This window comes from Scyliorhinus canicula, chromosome 3 (genome assembly GCF_902713615.1).
Source record: "Scyliorhinus canicula chromosome 3, sScyCan1.1, whole genome shotgun sequence".
Lineage (NCBI taxonomy): Eukaryota > Metazoa > Chordata > Chondrichthyes > Carcharhiniformes > Scyliorhinidae > Scyliorhinus > Scyliorhinus canicula.
In genome coordinates, this window is record NC_052148.1 from 35,460,603 (window position 1) to 35,485,283 (window position 24,681).

General features: G+C 47.2%; 1 protein-coding gene across 2 annotated transcripts in view; it reads left to right on the forward strand.

Moving 5' to 3' along the window:
- immt (inner membrane protein, mitochondrial (mitofilin)) overlaps positions 1–24,681 on the forward strand; it is an 86,565-nt gene continuing 61,884 nt past the window's right edge. For both annotated transcript variants that reach the window (XM_038793301.1, XM_038793302.1), the window contains exons 1-2: positions 1–222; positions 24,153–24,226. In XM_038793301.1, coding sequence (XP_038649229.1) covers positions 184–222; positions 24,153–24,226 — 113 coding nt within the window. In that variant the 5' untranslated portion in view covers positions 1–183. The remainder of the gene's footprint in view (positions 223–24,152; positions 24,227–24,681) is intronic.

Sequence of the window (24,681 nt, forward strand, 5' to 3'; positions counted from 1 at the left end):
GTCGGAAGAGAGCGATAGTCGCGGTTAGTCCCGCCTTAGAGGGAAGCGAGGACGGAGCAAGGCCGCGGGCTCCACATTTTTACATTCGTTTCCCCTCCCCGAAAAAAAATGTTCTAATCCGGCCGGGCGGAGTAACTTCCTTCACGCAAGAAAATAAAATCGTTGAAGAAGGTTTTCAAGAAAATGTTGAGGGCTTCATGGAAAGTGACTCCGCCGTTAAAGGTACGAGACCCGCCGGTGGTGAGATGTCCGATTCTGACTTTAAAATGGGCTGTGATCTCCTCCTCCTTTCTCCCGGGTGTCCTTGTCCTCTCTCCGGATAAGTGAAGCCGGGCCGCACCGGCGGGGGAGGCTTCAGGCCGTTGGTTCAACCTAACTTGGTTGGCTGGAAAGAGGTGGTGATTGACGTGGCTCCGCGCCAATCGGACAAGAGGATTGCGGTCGGCGGTCTCGTCCCCTCCAATCAGCCGCGGGAAGGGGGCGGGCCCCTCTGGGCGGGGCATGGGGCAATCAGGCTAGGTTGAGCGGCAATGACAGTAGGAAATGCAATTTGGGGGGAGGAAAAGGGACTTGATATTTAACTCGATTTAAACTTCGACGTTTTGTTGCTAGGACCTTAGCGCCCCTCCCCCCCCCCCAACCCCCTCAATTTGGCAACGCAGAGGAAGACGTGCATTTTTAACGATTGCATTTGCAGAGAAAACGGCGTGACCTTGTACGTGAGCGTTGGCAACTTTGTACATATTGGCCAGGAAGAGGCATGAGCCATGTGGTTTATTAGTTTTTTTGGGTTCTTGTGCTTGCATTTCACCAATCAGGGTAGCATGGTGGTTAGCATAAATGCTTCACAGCTCCAGGGTCCCAGGTTCGATTCCCGGCTGGGTCACTGTCTGTGTGGAGTCTGCACGTCCTCCCCCTGTGTGCGTGGGTTTCCTCCGGGTGCTCCGGTTTCCTCCCACAGTCCAAAGATGTGCGGGTTAGGTGGATTGGCCACGCTAAATTGCCCGTAGTGTCCTAATAAAAGTAAGGTTAAGGGGGGGGGGTTGTTGGGTTACAGGTATAGGGTGGATACGTGGGTTTGAGTAGGGTGATCATGGCTCGGCACAACATTGAGGGCCGAAGGGCCTGTTCTGTGCTGTACTGTTCTATGTTCTATGAATTCCCCTCCACTTTTTAATATATTATTTTGGCATGCCAAGTTGCAGATCACAGGTAATGGTCAGTTGCATAGTTCTTCATCGGGGTTGTAAACCCAACAATTACAGCACAGTTGTGTACAAATTTCAGAGTAAGGTATTTTAGTTGAAAGCTTTTTCCTTTGTATCTGGGTAGAGGCTTAAGACCCATAGTGAAGACACTATCGGGGTGAGAAGACCAATCAGCAGCCAAGTTGGATATGAAAATATTACACTGCAAAGGTGGGGGCAAAGTTTCAATTCACCTCGATTAGTCTCTAATTCTCAAGTAGAGGAGAGAAGAAGAATAATGTTGCTAAGTGTGCAGATAATGCAAACATTTGTAGAGGGACAGGTAGTGTTGAGGAAGCAGGGAGGCTGCAGAAGGACTTAGTCAGGCTAAGAGAGTGGGCAAAGAAGTGGCAGATGGAAATCAATGCGGAAAAATGTGAGGTTATGCATGTTGGTAGGAAGAATAGAGGCATAGATTATTTTCTAAATGGGGAAAGGCTTTAGGAATCTGAAGCACAAAGGGACTTGGGAGTCCTAGTTCAGGATTCTCTTCAGGTTAATATGCAGGTTCCGTTGGCAGTTAGGAAGGCAAATGCAATGTTAACATTCATGTCGAGAGGGCTAGAATACAAGAGCAGGGATGTACTGCTGAGGCGGTATAAGGCTCTGGTATAAGGCAGTGTTGGGGCCCTAAGGAAGGATGTGCTGGCCTTGAAGGGGGCCCAGAGGGCGTTCACAAGAATGATTCTGGGAATGAAGGGCTTGTCATATGAAGGACAGATGATGACTCTGGGTCTGTATTGTATGGGGTTTAAAAGGATGAGGGGGGGTCTCTTTGAAACTTGCAGAATACTGAAAGACCGAGATAGAGTTGAGGTGGAGAGGATGTTTCTACAAGTAGGAGAGACTAGACCCCAAGGGCACAGCCTCAGACTGAAGGGACAATCCTTTAAACTGAGATGAGGAATTTCTCTTCAGCCAGATGGTGGTGAATCTGTGGAACTCTTTCTGCAGAAGGCTGTGGAAGCCAAGTCACTGAGTGCCTTTAAGACAGAGATAGATAGATACTTGATTAATAAGGAGATCAGGAGTTACGGAGAGAAGGCAGGTGAATGGGGATGAGAAACATCCCTATAACTGTCTGGCCTCCCTAAATGTGTGACCTTGCATTCCTCTGTTAAAATCCATCTCCACTTTAACTCACCACTTGAAACAACTTTCCAATTGCAAGGGCATCCATTGACCATTACCCTTTGTTTACTGTTACTAAGCCAGTTTTCTTCTCCCTGACTTATTTCAGTAGCCTTGGAAACAATCCAAATGGCCCTGGCGACTTAACAACTTTTAAGAATTCCAACCCTTCGAGTATCTCCTCTTTATGATTATCCCATCCAGTATCTCAGTGTTCCTCCTGGACTACTATATCTGTATCATGCCTTTCCTTTGTAAACATGGAGACAATATATTCATTTAAAACCCTTCCCACAGCCTCTGCATCTACACACAAGTTCCCTTCATGCCTGATAGATCCCCTTTTTCCTTAACTAACCGTTTACCATTAATAGATTGATAAAGCAGCTTTGGGTTTTTATTAACTTGCTAATCTTTCTTCATGCCCTCTCTTTGATTTCCTTCTTTACTTCATCCCTGCACTTCCTATACTCGTCTAGGCTTTCTGCAGTGTTTAGTTTTTTGTGCCTATCGTATGCTTTTTTCCCATTTTGATGTTATCCTATTTCCCTCTTGACAACTGAGGGGGGGCGGGCGTCTAGATTTGGCAGTAACACTCTTATTTTTGGAGAGGCCATGGCTACTTCGTACATTTTAGGATCTCGCTTTTTATTGCTGTCCACGGTTTTCCCACTGATTTATCTTCTAGCAATGCTGGCCATGTCCCTTCTCATTCCTGCAAAATTTCCCCCCACCCCCATCAGGAACGGTAAAAGATTCAGATATCTCTGTCCTTTTCCATGGTAATACTAAATTGTGATCATTAACTGGATTGTGATCATTATTCTGATATGGTCGGCAACTGTCACTTCAGCGACTTACCTTTCTTTGTTGCCGAGAGTAGGTCTAGAATTGCATCTCCTCTTGCTGGGTTTGTCACTAATTGGTTGAAAGCATTTCCTGGACACACAGCATGAACCTTTCTCCCTCAGTTCCCCTTATGTTTGAATCCCAGTTAATATTGGGATAGTGAGTCTCCTATTATTACCCTCTTGTTCTTACAGGTAGCTATCTATCTCCGTTTCACTATTTGGGGTCTGCAGTATACTCCCGGTAGTGTGTCCTAGTATTTCTAAGATCAACCCACAAAACCTCGTTTGTTGACCCGTTTAGTATATCATTTCATGACTCAAATTGATTCTTCAACCATTAGTGCTACTCCACTCTTTTTTTAATCTCCCACTTTATTGCATCTAAAGACTATAACCAGGGATTTGAACTGCCAATTTGCCCCTCCTTTAGCCAGGTTTCCATTATAGGAATAACATCCTGCTAACATAGAACATACAGTGCAGAAGGAGGCCATTCAGCCCATCGAGTCTGCACTGACTCACTTAAGCCCTCACTTCCACCCTGTCCCCATAACCCAATAACCCCTCCTAACCTTTTTGGTCACTAAGGGCAATTTATCATGGCCAATCCACCTAACCTGCACGTCTTTGGACTGTGGGAGGAAACTGGAAACCCACGCAGACACGGGGAGAACGTGCAGACTCCGCACAGACAGTGACCCAGTGGGGAATCGAACCTGGGACACTGGCACTGTGAAGCCAGTGTTATCCATTTGTGCTACCGTGCTGCCCATTGGCCCTGCGTCTATCTGTGCTCTTAATTCATCTACCTTGTTTAATACTTTTGCATTAAAGTATAAATAGTTTAACTCTGTCAATTTTCCTCGCTGGACACTTTTACGGGCTGTTTAGCACCGGGCTAAATCGCTGGCTTTGAAAGCAGACCAAGGCAGGCCAGCAGCACGGTTCAATTCCCATACCAGCCTCCCAGAACAGGCGCCGGAATGTGGCGATTAGGGGCTTTTCACAGTAACTTCATTTGAAGCCTACTTGTGACAATAAGCGATTTTCATTTCATTTTCATTCATTTTAAACTTTGCTTCTCCTGTAATTCTAAGTCTATCACTACATCTTCTACATTCTTCTACATCTCCTAACAGTGGTCAGGACCAGAGGCGCAACATGTACCGGGAAATAGAAAAGGCATGTCAGAAAGGCAAGGTCACGGTGATCATGGGGGACTTCAATATGCAGGTGGATTGGGTAAATAACGTAGCCAGTGGATCCAAAGAAAAGGAATTCATGGAATGCTTACAAGATGGCTTTTTGGAACAGCTTGTCATGGAGCCCACAAGGGAGCAGGCTATTCTGGACCTAGTGCTATGTAATGAACCAGACTTTATAAAAGATCTTAAAGTAAGAGAACACTTAGGAAGCAGCGATCATAATATGGTTGAGTTCAGTCTGCAGTTTGAAAGAGAGAAGGCAAAATCGGATGTAATGGTGTTACAGTTAAATAAAGGTAATTACGAGGGCATGAGAGAGGAACTGGTGAAAATCGGCTGGAAGCAGACCCTAGTGGGGAAGACAGCAGAGCAAAAATGGCAGGAGTTTGTATGCATAATTGAGGACACTGTACAGAGGTTCATCCCCAAGAAAAGAAAGATTATCCGGGGAGGGATTAGACAGCCATGGCTGACAAAGGAGGTCAGGAAATGTATCAAAGAAAAAGAGAGATCCTATAAAGTGGCCAAAAGCACTGGGAAATCAGAAGATTGGGAAGGCTACAAAAACAAACAGAGGTTAACAAAGAGACAAATAAGGAAGGAGAGGATCAAATATGAAGGCAGGCTAGCCAGTAATATAAGAAATGATAGTAAAAGTTTCTTTCAATACATAAGAAACAAACGACAGGCCAAAGTAGACATTGGGCCAATTCAAACTGATTCCGGAAGGCTAGTGATGGGAGACGAGGAAATGGCTGGAGAACTTAATAAGTACTTTGCGTCTGTCTTCACAGTGGAAGACATGAGTAATATCCCAAAAATTATAGAGGGTCAGGGGGCTGAGTTGAGTATGGTTGCCATTACAAAAGAGATGGTGCTAAAAAAGCTAAAAGGTCTTAAAATTGACAAATCTCCTGGCCCCGATGGGCTACATCCTAGAGTTCTGAGGGAGGTGGCTGAAGAAATAGCGGAAGCGTTGGTTGAGATCTTTCATAAATCACTGGAGTCAGGGAAAGTCCTGGACGATTGGAAGATCGCTGTTGTAACCCCCTTGTTCAAGAAAGGATCAAGACAAAAGATGGAAAATTATAGGCCAATTAGCCTAACCTCGGTCGTTGGTAAATTCTAGAATCGATCGTTAAGGATGAGATTTCTAAATTCTTGGAAGAGCAGGGTCGGATTAGAACAAGTCAACATGGATTTAGTAAGGGGAGGTCGTGCCTGACGAACCTGTTAGAATTCTTTGAGGAGGTGACAAGTAGGTTAGACCAGGGAAACCCAGTGGATGTGGTCTGTCTGGATTTCCAAAAGGCCTTTGATAAGGTGCCACACAGGAGGCTGCTGAGTAAGGTGAGGGCCCATGGTGTTCGAGGTGAGCTACTGGCATGGGTTGAGGATTGGCTGTCTGACAGAAGGCAGAGAGTTGGGATAAAAGGTTCTTTTTCGGAATGGCAGCCGGTGACCAGCGGTGTCCCACAGGGTTCAGTATTGGGGCCGCAGCTGTTCACCACATATATTAATGATCTGGATGAAGGGACTGGGGGCATTCTAGCGAAGTTTGCCGATGATACGAAGTTAGGTGGTCAGGCAGGTAGTGCTGAGGAAGTGGGGAGGCTGCAGAAGGATCTAGACAGTTTGGGAGAGTGGTGCAGGAAATGGCTGATGCAATTCAACGTGAGAAAATGTGAGGTCTTGCACTTTGGAAAAAAGAATCCAAGCATAGACTACTTTCTAAACGGTGAGAAAATTCATAAAGCCAAAGTACAAAGGGATCTGGGAGTGCTAGTCGAGGATTCCCTAAAGGTAAACATGCAGGTTGAATCTGTGATTAAGAAAGCGAATGCAATGTTGTCATTTATCTCAAGAGGGTTGGAATATAAAAGCAGCGATGTGCTACTGAGCCTTTATAAGGCTCTGGTTAGGCCCCATTTGGAGTACTGTGTCCAGTTTTGGGCCCCACATCTCAGGAAGGACATACTGGCACTGGAGCGTGTCCAGCGGAGATTCACACGGATGATCCCTGGAATGGTGGGTCTAACATATGATGAACGGCTGAGGATCCTGGGATTGTATTCATTGGAGTTTAGAAGGTTAAGGGGAGATCTAATAGAAACTTACAAGATAATACATGGCTTACAAAGGGTGGCGCAAAGAAACTGTTTCCGTTAGGCGAGGAGACGAGGACCCGTGGGCTCAGCCTTAGAATTAGAGAGGGTAAATTCAGAACAGAAATGCGGAGATATTTCTTCAGCCAGAGAGTGGTGGGCCTGTGGAATTCATTGCCGCGGAGTGCAGTGGAGGCCGGGACGCTAAATGGCTTCAAGGCAGAGATAGATAAATTCTTGATGTCGCGAGGAATTAAGGGCTACGGGGAGAATGCTGGTAGGTGGAGTTGAAATGCCCATCAGCCATGATTGAATGGCGGAGTGGACTCGATGGGCCGAATGGCCTTACTTCCACTCCTATGTCTTATGGTCTTATTTTTTTTGGGTAGCACAGTGGTTAGCACAGAAGCTTCACAGCGCCCGGGTCCCAGGTTCGATTCCCGGCTTGGGTCACTGTCTGCGGAGTCTGCACATTCTCCCCGTGTGTGTGTGTGGGTTTCCTCCGGGTGCTCCGGTTTCCTCCCACAGTCCAAAGATGTGCAGGTTAGGTGGATTGACCATGATAAATTGCCCTTCGTGTCCAAAAAGGTTAAGTGGAGTTACGGGGATAGGGTAGAGACGTGGGCTTCACTAGGGTGCTCTTTGTAAGGGCCGGTGCAGACTCGATGGGCCGAATGGCCTCCTTCTGCACTGTAAATTCTATGATCACTGGCTAACATCACTGAAAGAAGTCTTACAACACCAGGTTAAAGTCCAACAGGTTTGTTTCAAACACGAGCTTTCGGAGCACGGCTCCTTCTTCAGGTGAATGGAAAGGCTTGTTCCAGAAATGTTTATATAGACACAGTCAGGGATGCCCGGAATGCGAGCACCTGCAGGCAATCAAATCATCAAAGATGCAGAGAGAGAGGTAACTCTAGGTTAAAGAGGTGTGAATTGTCCCAAGCCAGTTCAGTCGGTAGGCCTCTGCAAGTCCAGGCTTGTTGGTGGGGGCCGAATGTAATGCGACATGAATCCCAGATCCCGGTTGAGTCCGCATTCATGCGTGCGGAACTTAGCTATAAGTTTTTGCTCAGCAATTTTGCGTTGTCGCGTCTCCTGAAGGCCTCCTTGTAGAATGCTGACCCGGAGATCAGAGGCTGAATGTCCTTGACTGCTGAAGTGTTCCCCAACTGGAAGGGAACAGTCCTGCCTGTTGATAGTCGCACGATGCCCGTTCATTCGTTGTCGCAGTGTCTGCATGGTCTCGCCAATGTAGTCTACCTCATACGCTGCAGGAAAGGATGTCCCGAAGCGTGGTACATTGGCGAGACCATGCAGACACTGCGACAACGAATGAACGGGCATCGTGCGACTATCAACAGGCAGGACTGTTCCCTTCCAGTTGGGGAACACTTCAGCAGTCAAGGACATTCAGCCTCTGATCTCCGGGTCAGCATTCTACAAGGAGGCCTTCAGGAGACGCGACAACGCAAAATTGCTTAGCAAAAACTTATAGCTAAGTTCCGCACGCATGAATGCGGACTCAACCGGGATCTGGGATTCATGTCGCATTACATTCGGCCCCCACCAACAAGCCTGGACTTGCAGAGGCCTACCGACTGAACTGGCTTGGGACAATTCACACCTCTTTAACCTGGAGTTACCTCTCTCTCTGCATCTTTGATGATTTGATTGCCTGCAGGTGCTCGCATTCCGGGCATCCCTGACTGTGTCTATATAAACATTTCTGGAACAAGCCTTTCCATTCACCTGAAGAAGGAGCCGTGCTCCGAAAGCTCGTGTTTGAAACAAACCTGTTGGACTTTAACCTGGTGTTGTAAGACTTCTTACTGTGCTCACCCCAGTCCAACGCCGGCATCTCCACATCATAACATCACTGACACCAGGGAGGCAACATACCATTTTTAATTCATGCTTGTGGCCACAGAAGCATCTGCCTGTGTCCCTAACTATTGAATCCGCTATCACTATACCCCTGCCACTCATTTTTTCCCCACCCCTCTGAGCAGCGGAGCCACTCACAGTTCTGTAAAATTGGCTGCTGCTGTGTTCCCCTGTTCACCCCCGCGCCCAACAATGTCCAAATCGGTATATCTGTTTGAGAGGGGCATGACCACAGGGGACTCGTTGCACTGCCTCCCTGAATCTTTTACCGTTCCTGATGGTCATACATTCCCTATCTGCTTGTGCAATCCTCACCTGCGGTGTGACCACCTCTCTAAATGTGCTATCCACAACATCCTCAGCATCGCGGATGCTCTACAGTGAGTCCACCCACAGCTCCAGTTCCAAAATCTGGTTAACTAGAAGCTGCATTTGGACACACCTTCTGCACACATAGTCATCAGCATCTCTCATTTCCAACATTGTGCCGGAGATGCATATCATGGGTCTGAGGTTTTCTGCCATGAAGTCCCTCTCAATTCAGCTAGTCACTCCCTTAAAAAAAAATTATATTAGTAAGGCGTCTTATTTACCTTGTCTAGGAACCTTGGGCGGGATTCTCCAAACCCCCCCCCCCCCCCCCCCCCCGGGCCAGGTCAGAGAATTGCCAGGGGGGCGATGTGAATCCCACCCCGCTGCTCTGACGCCGGCTGCCAAATTCTCGGGTGCCGGTTTTCGGGTGGGAGTGGGGATCATGCCGTGCCGGTTGGGGGTCGTTGGTAGCGCCACACCCTCCCAGCAATTCTCTGGGGGCCGAGTGGCCGCTCGTTTACGGCCAGTCCCGCTGTTGTGAAATGGACATGGTCCATCCCGGCAGGACCTGGCTTGGAGGGTGGCTAGCGGTGTCCTGGGGGAGAAGGTCCAGCCCCGGGGGGCCCCCACAGGGGCCTGGCCCGCGATTGGGGCCCAGCGATCTGCGGACAGGCCTGTGCCGTGTGGGCACTCTTGCCCTCCGCGCCAGCCTCTGTAAGGCTCCGCCATGGCCGGCGCAGAGAAGAAACCCCCTGCGAATGTGCAGGAAACACGCCGGCGGATCTGCGCATGCGCCAGCACACGCCGGTGGTTCTGGGCATGCGTCGGCCCTTCGGCACAGGTTGGCGCGGCACCAACTCCACCGGCGCCCGCCTAGCCCCCTGAAGTGCGGAGGATTCCACAACTTCCGGGCGGCTCAATGCCGGAGTGGTTTGCGCCGCTCTTGGGGCCGCTGTCGGGCCGTCCCACCAATTGCGGGAGAATCCCGGCCCTTGTTTCTCACCAAGCATTTCTGTTATAATTGTATTCTATACCCCTTGGGCGGGATTCTCTGGTCTGCCAGCTGCGTTCTCCTGGCGCACCCCCACACACTGGCAGTGGGATTCTCCGTTCCCACAGCCGGCCAATGGGGTTTCCCATTGTGGCACCCCATGCCGTCAGGAAACCTGTGGGTGCGCCGCCAGTGGACCAGACGATCCCACTGCTTATTTTTGGTCCCTACTTTGGTATTCAGCAATTAATTTCTTTAAAAGATTTAAAATACTCGCTGGGACTTACCAATCGGCTGCTTTGGTTGGTCCCATGTCACTTTCTGAACTCAGTAAGAAGTCTTACAACACCAGGTTAAAGTCCAACGAGGTTTCGGAGCGCAGCTCCTTCCTCAGGTGAATGGAGAGAGATACCCCAGTCCAATGCCGGCATCTCCACATCACTTTCTGAACTGACATTTGTTGACTGCTCTTTCTCCGCTTGAGGATTAAGTCCTCTGCAATTCCCTTCTCAGCTATAGTGACCGAGCTGAGTTTCCCCAGAATGTTCCACAGTAATTCTTCACCAACGGTGTTGGTAGGTTTCCCTTTTAGGTTTCTTATGGCTGAGCTACTTTTATACAAATTATTGAGATTGTTTCCATAGTTATTTCAACTCCTGTTTCACAGGCTGTAGTAAAATCACACAAACCTAAAAATCATGTTAGAGATCTTTGTGGCGTCTCAGCCTTCTCAGCTCTGTCTGTCTTCACTAAACAGTACTTTGTCCTAGTACCTTTAACCTCAGGCTTCTTGGAGTTGTTTTTCATTTCTCTAGTTTAATTAACTAGCTGCTCTTCAGATCTCTGAATTGTTTTTTTAACCATTAATCCATGGTATGGCTTTTCATCGAGTAAAGTTGATCGAGATTTCCCCCCTCTAACCTTGTAAATCAAATGCTTCTATAACCTTGTAAATCAAATGCTTCTAGCAGAGGTATGAGAGCTGCCTTCTTATTGCCTATCTTCAACTGCTATCAAATTAGCTAAATAAAAACGTAAAAAGCTTCTCTATATCACAAGGCACCAGTTGCTAAGTAACAACGCTTACTTATGCCTTTTATTTATTCTTCATGTTGTAGTCCTCTCTAAGCACAAAAGAAACACAGTTTACAACAACTCTCAACACCAGCATCCAGGACAAGGCAGCCTGGTTGTTGGGCAACATATCAGGCAGCGCTGTAAACAAGCAATGGCTCTTTCAATAGTACCATTCCAATCTGCGACTTTTATATTGGAGCGCTGCCACCTGCAGGTTCCTGTCGAAGGCACACACTATCTTGAATTGCTAATATATTGTTGTCCTCTCTCTGCTGCTGAGTCAAAATGCTGGAACTCTCTCCATAACAGCACTATGAGTGTACCTTTGCATAAAATCCCTACAGTGCAGAAAGAGGCCATTTGGCCCATCATATCTGCACCTACCCTCCGAAAGAGTACTCCCCCGACCTATCCCCGTAACCCCATGCATTTGTCATGACTAGTCTACCTAACCTGCACATTTTTGGATTGTGGGAAGAAACTGGAACACCTGGAGGAAACTCTCACAAATACAGGGAAAACGTGCAAACTCCACACAGACATTCAAGGCTGGAATTGAACTCGGGTTCCTGGTGCTGTGATGCAGCAGTGCTAACCGCTGTGCCACTGCAGTGGTTCTCCAGGGCAGTTGGGGTTGGGTGATTAAAACTGGTCCTGCTACCCTATTAGTGAATTAAAAAAAAACAAAGTTTGTTAGATATAGCAAGCAAATAGGAAAACAAATGGTAAATAGCCTTTATTACAATGAGAAAATAAGCAACTGCAATTACATAGGGCAATGCAACAAATGTTCATTGGCCTGATTCTGGGATGGGAGTATCGACATATGAAGAGAGATTGATTAGACTCAGCCTGTAATCCCTAGAGTTTAGGAGAATGAGAGGGGATTTAATTAAAACATATGAAATTTTAAAGGGCTTGACAGAGTAGAAGCTGAGAGGATCTTTACTCTGTTTGGTGAGTCTCGAATTAGGTTATAATCCCAGATTAATGGCGTGGTTATTTCAGTCTGAGGTGAGGAGAAATATCTTCACTGAATGAGTTGTGAGGATTTCGAACTCTATAGCTGAGGGTGCTTATGGGATGTGGGCATCACTGGCTAGGCCAGTTTTTATTGCCCATCCCTAATTGCGCTTGAGAAGATGGTGGTGTGCTGCCTTCTTAAACTGCAGCAGTCCATATGGTGCAAGTACATCTACAGTGTTGTTATGGGGGTTGAAGAAGGAGCGGTATATATTTTAAAATCTGGATGGTGAGTGGCTTGATGGTGATGTTCCAATGTATCTGCTGCTCTTGGTGGTGGTTATGGGTTTGGAAGGTCTTGTCGAAGGAGCCTTGGTGAGTTCCTGCAGTGCATCTTGAAGATAGTACACACAACTGCCAGTGTGTGTCAATGGTGGAGGGAGTGAATGTTGTGGATAGCGTACCAAACAAGCAGATTGCTGCCTTGGATGGTGTTGAGCATCTTTAGTGTTGTTGTAGCTGTACTCATCCAGGCAAGTGGAGAGTATTCCATCACACTCCTGAATTGTGCCTTGCAGATGGTGGACAAGCTTTGGGGAGTCAGGAGATGAGTTACTCGCCACAGGATTTCTTGCCTTTGACCTGCTCTTGCAGTCACAGTATTTATGTGACTAGCCAGTTCAGTTTCCGTCAGTGATAACCACGAGGATGTTGTTGATAAGTGATTGATATATTTTAGGATACTCTGGGAGGTTGGTTTTGAGGATGAATATCAGCGACCATGTTGAATAATGGAGCAGGCTCAAGGGCTGAATGGTCTTAAATCTTTTTTATTGTGTTCTTAAATTATACCATAGACTAGTTGGACTGAATGGCCTGTTTCTGTTCTGCAGACACTTCTCTTTGTTAACATACATTCCTCAACTGCCATCACCAAAATTGATAAGCTGGTCATTCATCAGCTATTCGTGGGCTGGATGGAATTGACAGTTACATTAATTCTGTAAAATGTGAATAATCTTAAAATTTGTAATTATTGTACGATGGTTACAAGAGATGGAGGATGAAAAATTGAAGAGATGGATTTGGAAGGCAATAGAAGAGAGGGCACATGTAGCAAGATGCAGGATGCAGCAGAAAGGAGGGGAGATGAACATAGTTAATACATGCTCTGCGCTAGCACATTTTGGATGTTGCTTAAATATTCATATTAACTGAAGCATAATATATTTTACTGGGAAGTATATGAAGCAACTTGTTTTATGACGTACACTAGATTTTATTTTTTATAAATTTAGAGTACCCAATTAATTTTTGCCAATTAAGGGGCGATTTAGTGTGGCCAATCCACCTACTATGCACATCTTTGGGTTGTGGGGGCGAAACCCACGCAAACACAGGGAGAATGTGCAAACTCCACACGGACAGTGACCCAGGCCGGGATCGAACCTGGGACCTCGGCACCGTGAGACTGCAGTGCTACCACTGCGCCACCATGCTGCCCATTACACTAGATTTCTAAGGCCATTAAGAGCTGAGTGTGCTGATATATTTGGAACTAAGGTTGCTTGCAGTGAACCTGTTTACATAACGCACCTCTTTATTTTTTATTAAAAAGAAATTTAGCGTGGCCAATCCACCTACCCTTCACATCTGTGGAAAATATCAGTGCTTCGTGTTGGGAGACTGATTCTAAACTATAAATAAAAGTTTTAAAACCAGAGACTGCCACCAGTAGATTGAAGGAAAGCTGTACCATATACCATCCCAGACATGAACCCCCAAATCTGCACAGCAATCCCAGATGAGGAAGAAGGCAATTGGACCTACAGCAGAAGGAGGTGTTACGGCCGAGCAGGATTTGGGAAAAAAATATGATATTCAAAGACCAGATGTGCTCAAAACTGCTAGCCTTCAAGTCGGGATTGTGAAAGCATGGCAGCCACTTCTCCAATTCAGCTGGGAATTCTCTCCCAGCTCCCCTCAGAACACCAGGCGCGACTTCTGGTTGCAGCATTTGGAGTATTGTGTGCAGTTCTGGTCACCACATTATAGGAAGGATGTGGAAGCATTGGAAAGGGTACAGAGGAGATTTACAAGGATGTTGCCTGGTATGGAGAGAAGATCTTATGAGGAAAGGCTGAGGTACTTGAGGCTGTTTTCGTTAGAGAGAAGAAGGTTAAGAGGTGACTTAATTGAGACATACAAGATGATCAGAGGATTAGATAGGGTGGACAGTGAGAGCCTTTTTCCTCGGATGGTGATGGCTAGCACGAGGGTGCATAGCTTTAAATTGAGGGGAGATAGATATAGGACAGATGTCAGAGGTAGGTTCTTTACCCAGAGAGTAGTAAGGGCATGGAATAACCTGCCTGCAACAGTAGTGGACTCGCCGACATTAAGGGCATTTAAATGGTTATTGAATAAACATATGGATGATAATGGAATAGTGTTGATGGGCTTTAGAGTGGTTTCACAGCTCGGCGCAACATCGAGGGCCGAAGGGTCTGTACTGCGCTGTAGTGTTCTATGTAACCTGAGGATCATGGGTGTGCCTGAAGGGCTGGAGGCCAGAGCCCTACAGTATGCTTTGCCGATGTGATAGCGAAGCTGATGGGGGATGGAGAGGAGCCCTCCTCGTATGAGTTGGACGGGGCCCACCGGTCACTCTGGCTGAGGATGAATGAGCCCCCGAAGACGGTGATCGTCTGGTTCTATAATTTCTAGGTGAAAGAGAGAGTGCTGGAATGAGCGAAGCAGAGGCGCGAGGTGGAGTGAGAAGGAAAGGGTATCTGCGTATACCAGGACTTGACAACGGAGTTGGCAAGGAGGCGAGCGGCCTTCAGAGGGGCTAAGGTGGTGTTTTATAAACGCAGTGTGCGATTTGGTGTGGTCTACCCGATGAAGCTGAGAGTCACGTACAATGGCAGAGATTATTACTTCGAGGCATTTGTGAAGGCAGAAGGCCTGGGATCAGACTGAAATTATACTTTTGCCAGTTTTTGGCTGAGTTTTTGTCTTGTTTTTCCTTTTTCTCTTTCTTCATTCTTTGTTTTTACAAAACTAGTTTTTCTTTTCTTGCGTGGGTGTCATGGATAATTTGGTGTTTAGGGGGGTTTGTTTTTGGATGTAATGGGGTTTGGACGGGTATTGGGGTTGATGTGCTTTTTTTCAGTGTGGGGGTCAGGGCTCTAGCAGAGGCCACCGCGTTAGCAAACATGTTAGCAATGGACGGGAACGAGGTGGGGCAGTGGCTGTTGGAACCTGATGGGCAGGTTCGGTGTTGATGGTGAGTGGATGGGATCAATACTGGGTGAGGTGTTTTCAAGAGGAAGTGACGGAGAGTTTTGGAGTGGGGAGAGTGGGGTTGTCGGCGGATTATGGAGGAGGAGTAGGAGTAGGAGTCGATGGAAGGGTTCAAGGCTAAGTGGGAGGAAGAGTTGGGGACAGTGCTGGAGGAAGGATTATGGTGCAAAATACTGTGAACGGTCAAGACCTCGACTATGTGTGGGAGGCTGGGATTGATACAGCTAAAAGTGGTGTATAGGGCGTACTTAACAAGGGCGAGAATGAGCCGGTTGTTTTAGGGGGTGGAGGATAGGTGTGATCGTTGTGGGAGGTGCCCAGTCGACCATGTCCTTATGTTCTGGTCCTGCTGAAGTTGGGGAGATATTGGGGGTCAGCATCATGTACAAGGTTTTGTACGTGGATCTGGAGCTGGGTCCCCTGGAGGCTATATTTGGTGTTGGACCTGCCGAAGTTGCAGACTGGAGCTGGGGCAGATGCTTTCGCCTCATTGACTGCTCGCTGGTGTCTCCTGGTGGGGTGGAGGTCAGCTTCTCCCCTCCGTGCCTTGGAGTTGCTGGGGGACCTGATGCAGTTTTTGGCCTTGGAAAATTTGCTCTGTGAGGGTCAGATGAACATAGAACATTGAAAAATACAGCGGGTTTCACCAGAGATGGGGTTTGTACTTTGGGGACCTGGTTTCTGCCCACGGGTGGGGTGGGGATGGAAGGTTTTGTTTGTGTTAAAATGATAAAAATTGTTGAAAATGTTGAATAAAAATATTTAATAAAAAATCAAAAGAAACACCAGGCGCATGAACACTCCCTGTCCAGCCCCATCTCCTCGAATTGACCGGGATATTCTACATACCATGCAACAGGATTTCCAAGGTCCGAAGGTAGGCCCCCACCAACGAGATTGCCCATCAACCAGCAAGATTCTGCTTCATCCATTCTCTTAATGATATCTCTCAATTCATCAATTTGAGCACCAACAACCTGTGCCAAGGAGCTGAGATCACAATAGCAGCCATTATGTCTATGCTGATAGCGTCACTGAGGCACAGACCTGGGGCGGCATGGTAGTGTAGTGGTTAGCACTGTTGCTTCACAGCTCCAGGGTCCAAGGTTCGATTCCCGGCTTGGGTCACTCTGTGCGGAGTCTGCATGTTCTCCCTGTGTCTGTGTGGATTTCCTCTGGGTGCTCCAGTTTCCTCCCACAGTCCAAAGATGTTCAGGTTAGGTGGATTGGCCATACTAAATTGCCCTTGGTGTCCAAAAAGGTTAGGTGGGGTTACGGCGATAGAGTGGATATGTGGGCTTAAGTTGGATGTTCTTTCAAAGGGCCGGTGCAGACTCGATGAGCCTAATGGCCTTCTTCTGCACTGTAAATTCTATGATTCTGTGCTCATCAGCAAAACCACCACTGCAAGCTGGGCCCCACTCCAGCCATCTTCGACTGCCCCGTTAAAACTAGGATTTTTCGACTCAACTCTGCTCCTTCTCGCCAAAATCATGTGACCGGGTTGGCAGGGGAATTTTTGAAGACCATGGGACAGAGTTGCTGTAATTTCTTCAATGCAATTTACCTAAAATTAGCCAAACCAAAGCAAAACAGAAAGGAATTTTAAGCATAAATTGCATAAATTATGTTCAGTGCAAATTTGAGTTTCCATTATATTTTGTACTAATTTAAGAAACCTTGCGCTGGAAGCTGATCCTGCCCCAAAACTGGCCCACCCCAGATCAAATAAAAATATTTTTCAAAAAATTGAGAGTACCCATTATTTTTTTCCAATTAACAGGCAATTTCGTGTGGCCATTCTACCTACCCTGCACAACATTTGGGTTGTGGGTGCGGGACCCACTCAAATACGGGGAGAATGTGCAAACACCTCACAGACAGTGACCCGGGGCCAGGATCGACCCGGGGCCAGGATCGAACCTGGGTCCTCGGTGCTGGGAGGCAGCAGTGCTAACCACCCAACATAGGACATACATAAACACACAATGTAAATACATAGATATAGACATTAGGTGACGCATACAGGAATGTAGTACTACTCAGTAGAGAAGATTTGTGAAGTGATTAGTTCAGGGTCATTCAGGAATCTGGTAACAGCGGAGATGAGGCTGTTTTTGAACCTGTTAGTCCGTGTTCTCAGACTTTTGTATCTCTTGCCCGATGGAAGAGAGAATAACCCAGGTGGGAGAGGTCTTTGATTATGCTACCCGCTTTCCCAAGGCACCGGAAGGTGTAGACCGAGATAGTGGATGGGGGCTGGTTTCGCGTGATGGGTTGGGTTATGTTCACAACTCTGTAGTTTCTTATGGTCTTGGGCCGAGCAGTTGCCATACCAGGCTGTGATGCAGCAAGATAGGATGTTTTCATGGTGCATATGTAAAAATTGGTAAGAGTCAATGTGGACATGCAAACTTCCCTAATTTCTTGAGGAAATATAGGTGCTCTGTGCTTTCTTGGTTGTAGTGTCGACGTGGGTGGACCAGGACAGATTGTTGGTGATGTGCACACCTAGGAATTTGAAGCTGTCAACCATCTCCACCTCGGCACCATTGATGCAGACTGGTGTGTGCACGATACTTTGCTTCCTGAAGTCACTGACCAGCTTTTTAGTATTGCTGACATTGACGGACCACCAGATGGTAGTTATTGAGGCACATTGCCTGGTTCTTCTTTGGTGCCGGTATGATAGTGGTTTTCTTGAACCAGATGGGAACCTCGGAACAGAGTCAAGAGAAGTTGAAGATGTACGTGAACCCACCCGCCAGTTGGTCCACGCAGAATGAGTGCACGACTAGGGACTCCATCAGGACCCATTGCTTTCCGAGGGTTCACTTTCAAGAAGGCCGATCTGACTTCGGAAGCTATGACGGTAGGTTTGTATGTGTCTGAAGCTGCTGGGGCAGTTGACAACGATTTGATGGTTTCCTGCTCGAAACCAGCATAGAATGCTTTTGAGTTCATCGGGGAGGGGTGCGCTGTTGCCAGAGATTCTACTCTGCTTTGCTTTGTAGACCATTATGTTGTTTAAGCCTTGCCACAAGCGACTAGAGTCCGTGTCGCTAGTCTGTGACTCTAGCTTAGTCTGGTATTGTCTCTTGGCATCCCTGATGGCTTTGCGGAGGTCGTACCTGGATTTCCTGTATAGGTCAGGGTCGCCTGTCTTGTCTGCCTCAGACCCGGCCTTCAGTAGGAAATTAATCTCCTGATTAAACCATAGTTTCCGTGTGGAATGTACATACTACCCTTGGCACGCATTCGTCTACACACTTGCTGATGAAGTTTGTGACGGTGGTGGCATACTTGTTTAGGTTGACCACTGAGTTCTTGAATATGGACTAGTCCACTGACTCCAAGCAGTTGTGTAGGAGCTCTTCTGTGCCTCAGACCAGCATTGCACGACCATCTTTTTTTTTTTTAAATGTTTTTTTATTGAGTTTTCATATTTTATATATGACAAATTACAAGTTCTTAGAGAGAGAGAGAAAAAAAAAAAGGAAAACACAAAAATTTAACATGAATATTTACAGGTAAGCATCTTCATAACAATAATTGTGGCCGCCCCTTTAGCCAGCATACATATTTTACATTCCCCAATATGGCTGAGGCACATGTTTATAGGCATTTATTTATAGTTTGGTTTTGGGCCTTGGCTTGCCATCAAACCCCCATACCGAGCCCGTAGCCCCCCCCCCCCCCCCCCCCCCCCCCCTCCCTCCCCCCGGCTACCTTCCCCCGATTCCCGTCCATTTTCCCCTGGTTCTTGGCCACCCGACTATTCTTCCTCCTGTACGTTGGCCACAAACAGGTCCCGGAACAGTTGCATGAATGGCTCCCACGTTCTGTGGAAGCCGTCGTCCGACCCTCGGATGGCGAATTTGATTTTCTCCATTTGGAGAGATTCCGAGAGGTCGGACAGCCAGTCTGCAGCTCTGGGTGGTGCTGCTGACCGCCAGCCAAACAGGATTCTACGGCGGGCAATCAGGGAGGCAAAGGCAAGGGCGTCCGCCCTCCTCCCCAGGAATAGATCTGGCTGGTCTGAAACCCCGAAGACCGCCACTATCGGGCATGGCTCCACCCTCACCCCCACCACTTTGGACATAGCCTCGAAGAAGGCTGTCCAGTACTCCACAAGTCTGGGGCAAGACCAGAACATGTGGGCGTGGTTGGCCGGGCCTCTCTGGCACCGCTCACATTTGTCCTCCACCTCCGGGAAGAACCTACTCATACGGTTTCTCGTTAAGTGGGCTCTATGTACCACTTTTAGTTGCGTCAGGCTGAGCCTTGCGCACGTGGAGGTGGAGTTGACCCTATGCAGTGCTTCGCTCCAGAGTCCCCACCCTATCTCCATCCCCAGGTCGTCCTCCCATTTCCTTCTTGTTGCGTCCAGTACGGTGTCGTCCCTATCTACCAGTCGGTCATACATGTCACTACAGTTCCCTTTCTGTAGGATACTTGCGTCCAGTAGGTCTTCCAGTAGTGTCTGTCGTGGCGGTTGTGGGTATGTCCTTGTCTGCACGACCATCTTAACTGGATGTTGGAGGTGATATGGTTAAAGGCATTGGATAGGATAAAGGAGTTGCCAAATAATTTGTCATATATTCTGAGTTAACAAATCATTTGGTTCAAATTAGGGAGAAGCTATGTTGGAGATTGTAGAAGCTGACCACAAGCTTTCAATCCTCCTTGTGTGTCGGAGTGGTGCCAGAGGATACCAAATATAAATCCCTGTTCAAAGAAGCAGAGCGGGATAAACCTGTAAACCTCAGGCCAAATCCTGTTGAGAAAAAGATCATGGACAAAATGAATTCTCACTTAGGAGAGGCATGGGTTAGTTGGTGTTCCAGTGTGGATTAGTTGGTGTTCCATCAGCTCTGGCTAGCCTGATTTGAGTTCTTTGAGAGGCTTAATGAAGGTAGTGTAGTCAATACAGATATGGACTTAGAACATAGAACAGTACAGCACAGAACAGGCCCTTCGGCCCTCAATGTTGTGCCGAGCCATGATCACCCTACTCAAACCCACATATCCACCCTATACCCGTAACCCAACTACCCCGCCCCCCGCCTTAACCTTACTTTTTTATTAGGACACTACGGGCAATTTAGCATGGCCAATCCACCTAACCCGCACATCTTTGGACTGTGGGAGGAAACCGGAGCACCCGGAGGAAACCCACGCAAACAGGGGGAGGACGTGCAGACTCCACACAGACAGTGACCCAGCCGGGTATCGAACCTGGGACCCTGGAGCTGTGAAGCATTTATGCTAACCACCATGCTACCCTGCTGCCCCTGTTGCCAAGGGCATTTGATAGCATTCTTCGTAATTGACTATTACAGAAAATAGATGCCCATGGTATTAAAGAGATAATAACTTGGGTACAAAATTGGCTAATTGATACGAGGCAAAGAGTAGCCCGAGACAATGATTCATTGGATGTTGTAGGATCGACATAATCTAAACTGGTCTCAAGAAGAGCTGTATGAATATTTCAATAAATTATAAATTTAAAAAGAGGTGATTTTTCTGAGGGATGGAAGTATTCAGTGGAGTCCCCAGCTGTTGTTATTGGGATCGTGGCTCTTCTTGTTAAACATAAATGACATGCACTTTGGTATAGGGAGTACAATTTCAACAAATGACTTGTGAATGATAGTAAACTTACCAACACTGTAAATAGTGAGCATGATAGTAATGGTATTCAGGAGGGCACAGACAGTCTGGTGAAATGGGCAGACACACAATGGTGCAGGTTTAAAAAATATATATATATATATTTTTATTCTCCTTTTTCACATTTTCTCCCAAATTTACACCCACTAACAATCAGTAAATATGTCAATCCACATATCAATAACAACAATCCCATCCTCCCACCAAACGCCAAACATTAGCCCGCATGTTCACATAAACAAATGACAAAAAGGAATTGGGAATCACCTAGAGTCACCATTAAAACTCACAGCCCCTCTCCCCCCTTCCCTCCCACCCACCCACCCACCCCCACTAATGTTCGATGTTATCCAATTCTTGAAAGTGCATGATGAATAATGTCCATGAATTGTAGAACCCCTCCATCCTTCCCCTCCGCTCAAACTTAACCTTATCAAGAATCAAGAATTCCAACAGGTCCCTCTGCCACGCCAGGGCACAGGGTGGAGAGGTTGCTCTCCAACCTATTAGGATCCGCCTTCCAGCGATCAATGAGGCGAAGGCTACAACATCTGCCTCCTCACCCATTTCGCTTCCTCACCCATTTCCACCCCTGGCTGGTCCGACATCCCGAATATGGCCTCCCGGGGGCCCGGGTCGAGTTTCACGTGAACCACTTTAGAAATTACCCTAATAACCTCCTTCCAGTAATCCTCTAGCTTTGGACAGGACCAAAACATATGAACGTGATTACAGCCCCCCCCCCCCCAAACGTTCACACGCATCTTCTACTCCTTCGAAGAATAGGCTCATCCTCTATATACCACCTTCAGCTGTATCAGCCCCAACCTCGTGCACGAGGTGGAGGCGTTCACTCTCCGGTGCACCTCACACCAGAACCCCCCCTCCATATCCTCTCCCAACTCTTCCTCCCACTTTGCTTTGATCCCTTCCAGTGGTGCCTTCTCCTCTTCCAAAATAGCTCCGTAAACCACCAACACTCCCCCCTTCTCCAGTCCCCCTGTCGTTAGCACCTCCTCAAACAATGTGGAGGCCGACTCCACCGGGAAGCTCTATCTCCTTTCAGGCAAAATCTTGAACCTGCATGTATCTAAACATTTCCCCTGCTCCAGCCTATACTTCGCTTCCAACTCCTTCAATTCTGCAAACCGACCCCAAAGAAACAAATCTTTTAGTGTCTTAATCCCCTTCTCCCATTTCCCAAAATTTCCATCACACTCCCTGGCTCAAATCTGTGGTTCCCTTGACCCTGCCCTAAACCCGAAGTGTTGACGAAACTGCCTCCAAATTCTCAATGAAGCTATTATTACCGGACTCCGAGTATTTCCCGGGGCCATCGGGAGCGGCGTTGTTTCCAGTGCTTTCAATCCTGACGCCCTGCACCAACTCTGCTCCATTCTGACCCACTGGGAATCAACCCCCTCTGATCCAGCTCCGCACCTTCTCCACAATCGCCGCCCAGTAGTAATACATCAGGTTCGGAAGACCCAAACCACCTGCCTGCCTTTCCCTCTGTAGCAGTACTTTTCTAACTCTGGCCACCTTCCCATCCCATATGAAGGAAGTAATCATTCGCTCAATCTCTCTGAAAAAAGCCTTTGGCAGGAAAATCGGCAGGCATTGGAAAATAAACAGAAATTGCGGCAACACCTTCATTTTAACCGCCTGTACCCGACCCGCCAGTGACAGTGGGAGACAGTTTCACCTTGCCAGATCAGCTTTCACTCTCCCCACCAAACTAGAAATGTTGTACCTGCGGAGCCCCCCCCCCCCCCCCCCCCCCCCCCCCGGGCACCCTGCAGCCCCAGGTGCCTAAAGTGAGTCCCTGCCCTACGGAATGGCAGCCCCCCCCCCACCTCAAACAACTTGGGAGAGACAATATAATCTATTTGGAGTCCAAAGATGTGCGGGTTAGGTGGATTGGCCATGCTAAATTGCCCGTAGTGTCCTAATAAAAGTAAGGTTAAGGGGGGTTTATGGGTATAGGGTGGATACGTGGGTTTGAGTAGGGTGATCATGGCTCGGCACAACATTGAGGGCCGAAGGGCCTGTTCTGTGCTGTACTGTTCTATGTTCTAAGAACAAAGAGTAAAAGCAAATTACTGCGGATGCTGGAATCTGAAACGAAAGGGAAAATGCTGGAAAATCTCAGCAAGTCTGGCAGCATCTGTAGGGAGAGGAAAGAGCTAACGTTTCGAGCCCGATGACTCTTTGTCAAAGCTAACAGACAGAGAGAGTGCGAAATATTTATACTGTGGAGTAAGAATGAAAGATGAGTCATAGCCACAGAAACCCAGGGAAACCGGTGCTAATGGCCACATATACCAAGGGGAAAGAGTGCTAATGGCAGTCCCCAGAGAGGACAAAAGATGTGAACGGTCAAACAGCAGGGAAACTAACATCAGAGGATGAACTGTAGGTGTGGGGGAGGGGAAGGGGGAAGCAAAGAGGAGAAAGGTGCAGGAAAGAAATAAATGGTAAAAGACAGTTAAAATGAAATAAAAACAAATGGGTTGAGGTAGGGCTGATCATCCGAAGTTGTTGAATTCGATGTTCAGGTCTGAAGGCTGTAGCGTGCCTAACCGGAAGATGAGATGTTGTTCCTCCAGTTTGCGTTGCGCTTCACTGGAACATTGCAGTAGGCCAAGAACAGACATGTGGGCATGGGAGCCTTGAACCTGCATGTACCCACATCCACATCCCGAACAAAGAAACCTTGGTGTCTACATTGACAAATCTTTAAAGGTAGGAGGAAACGTTCCTGAGGTGTTTAGGAAAATGTTTGGGATACAGGGGCAAAGCAAGGTAGAATGCCAAGCTCTTGTAGAATAAAGAGAGAAAATGCTGGAAATACTCAGCAGGCCTGACAGCATCTGTGGAGGCAGAACATTTAGCAGATTCACAATTTTGAGGTAGGATGGGGAGAGTTCAACAGAGAATTACCATGATGATGTCTGTTGACTAACTTCTTTGTAGTTCTCTTATCATGGTGGTACTTATTCTAATTTTACATTATTGGCTGAAATTAATTGTGAGATGTAGTGTTTAGGGGCTGTTTAGCTCACAGGGCTAATCGCTGGCTTTGAAAGCAGACCAAGGCAAGCCAGCAGCACGGTTCGATTCCCGTAACAGCCTCCCCGAACAGGCGCCGGAATGTGGCGACTAGGGGCTTTTCACAGTAACTTCATTTGAAGCCTACTCGTGACAATAAGCGATTTTCATTTCATTTCATTTTTGGTCAATACTAATGTATGCCAAACCAGTCGCTCAAACCCAATTTACAGTAGATTACAAAATTAAACGTCTTGTATGCAATACTTTGAGGAACAGCAAGGTTCAATTCTGAGCTTTGAGACTTCCTCTGATTTTATTAAACTGTTCTCTTTTCCCTTGTCCCACAGAAGTGCCTTTGTGGAAAATCACAGCTCCGTCCCTTGCGACAATGCCGTGGATATGCAACTGGGAGTAGTGCTGGGTGTGTATACTCTATTAATTAAAAATGTAATTGTGATTTTTTTTTAAAGGTGGAATATTTACTTCTAGTTCCTTTTAATGTGTAGCAAATTATTTGAATGTTCCTTCCCCTCCTTCCTTACACTGAGCAAAACTCTACAACAATGAATATCTCTACAGTAATGAACCTTCTGGGTTAGGGTGATGGGTTATCTGATCCTGGACCTTTCCCATTGGTACTTTGAGGTGCAGGAGTGAAATATATTCAGTCTGATGGTTTTTCCTCCTCCTTTTGGCTCCTGTGACATTGTGGAGGAAAGACCCAGGGCTCACTCTGCATGGTATTAAAGAGACAACTGATAACTTGAGTACAAAATTGCCCCTAGGAACACTGGAGCAGTGCTGGTATATTTTGATTGTTCTAGTTGTTTCTGTACTGGATTATGGAACGCTAACCCTAAGATTAAGTATTACAAA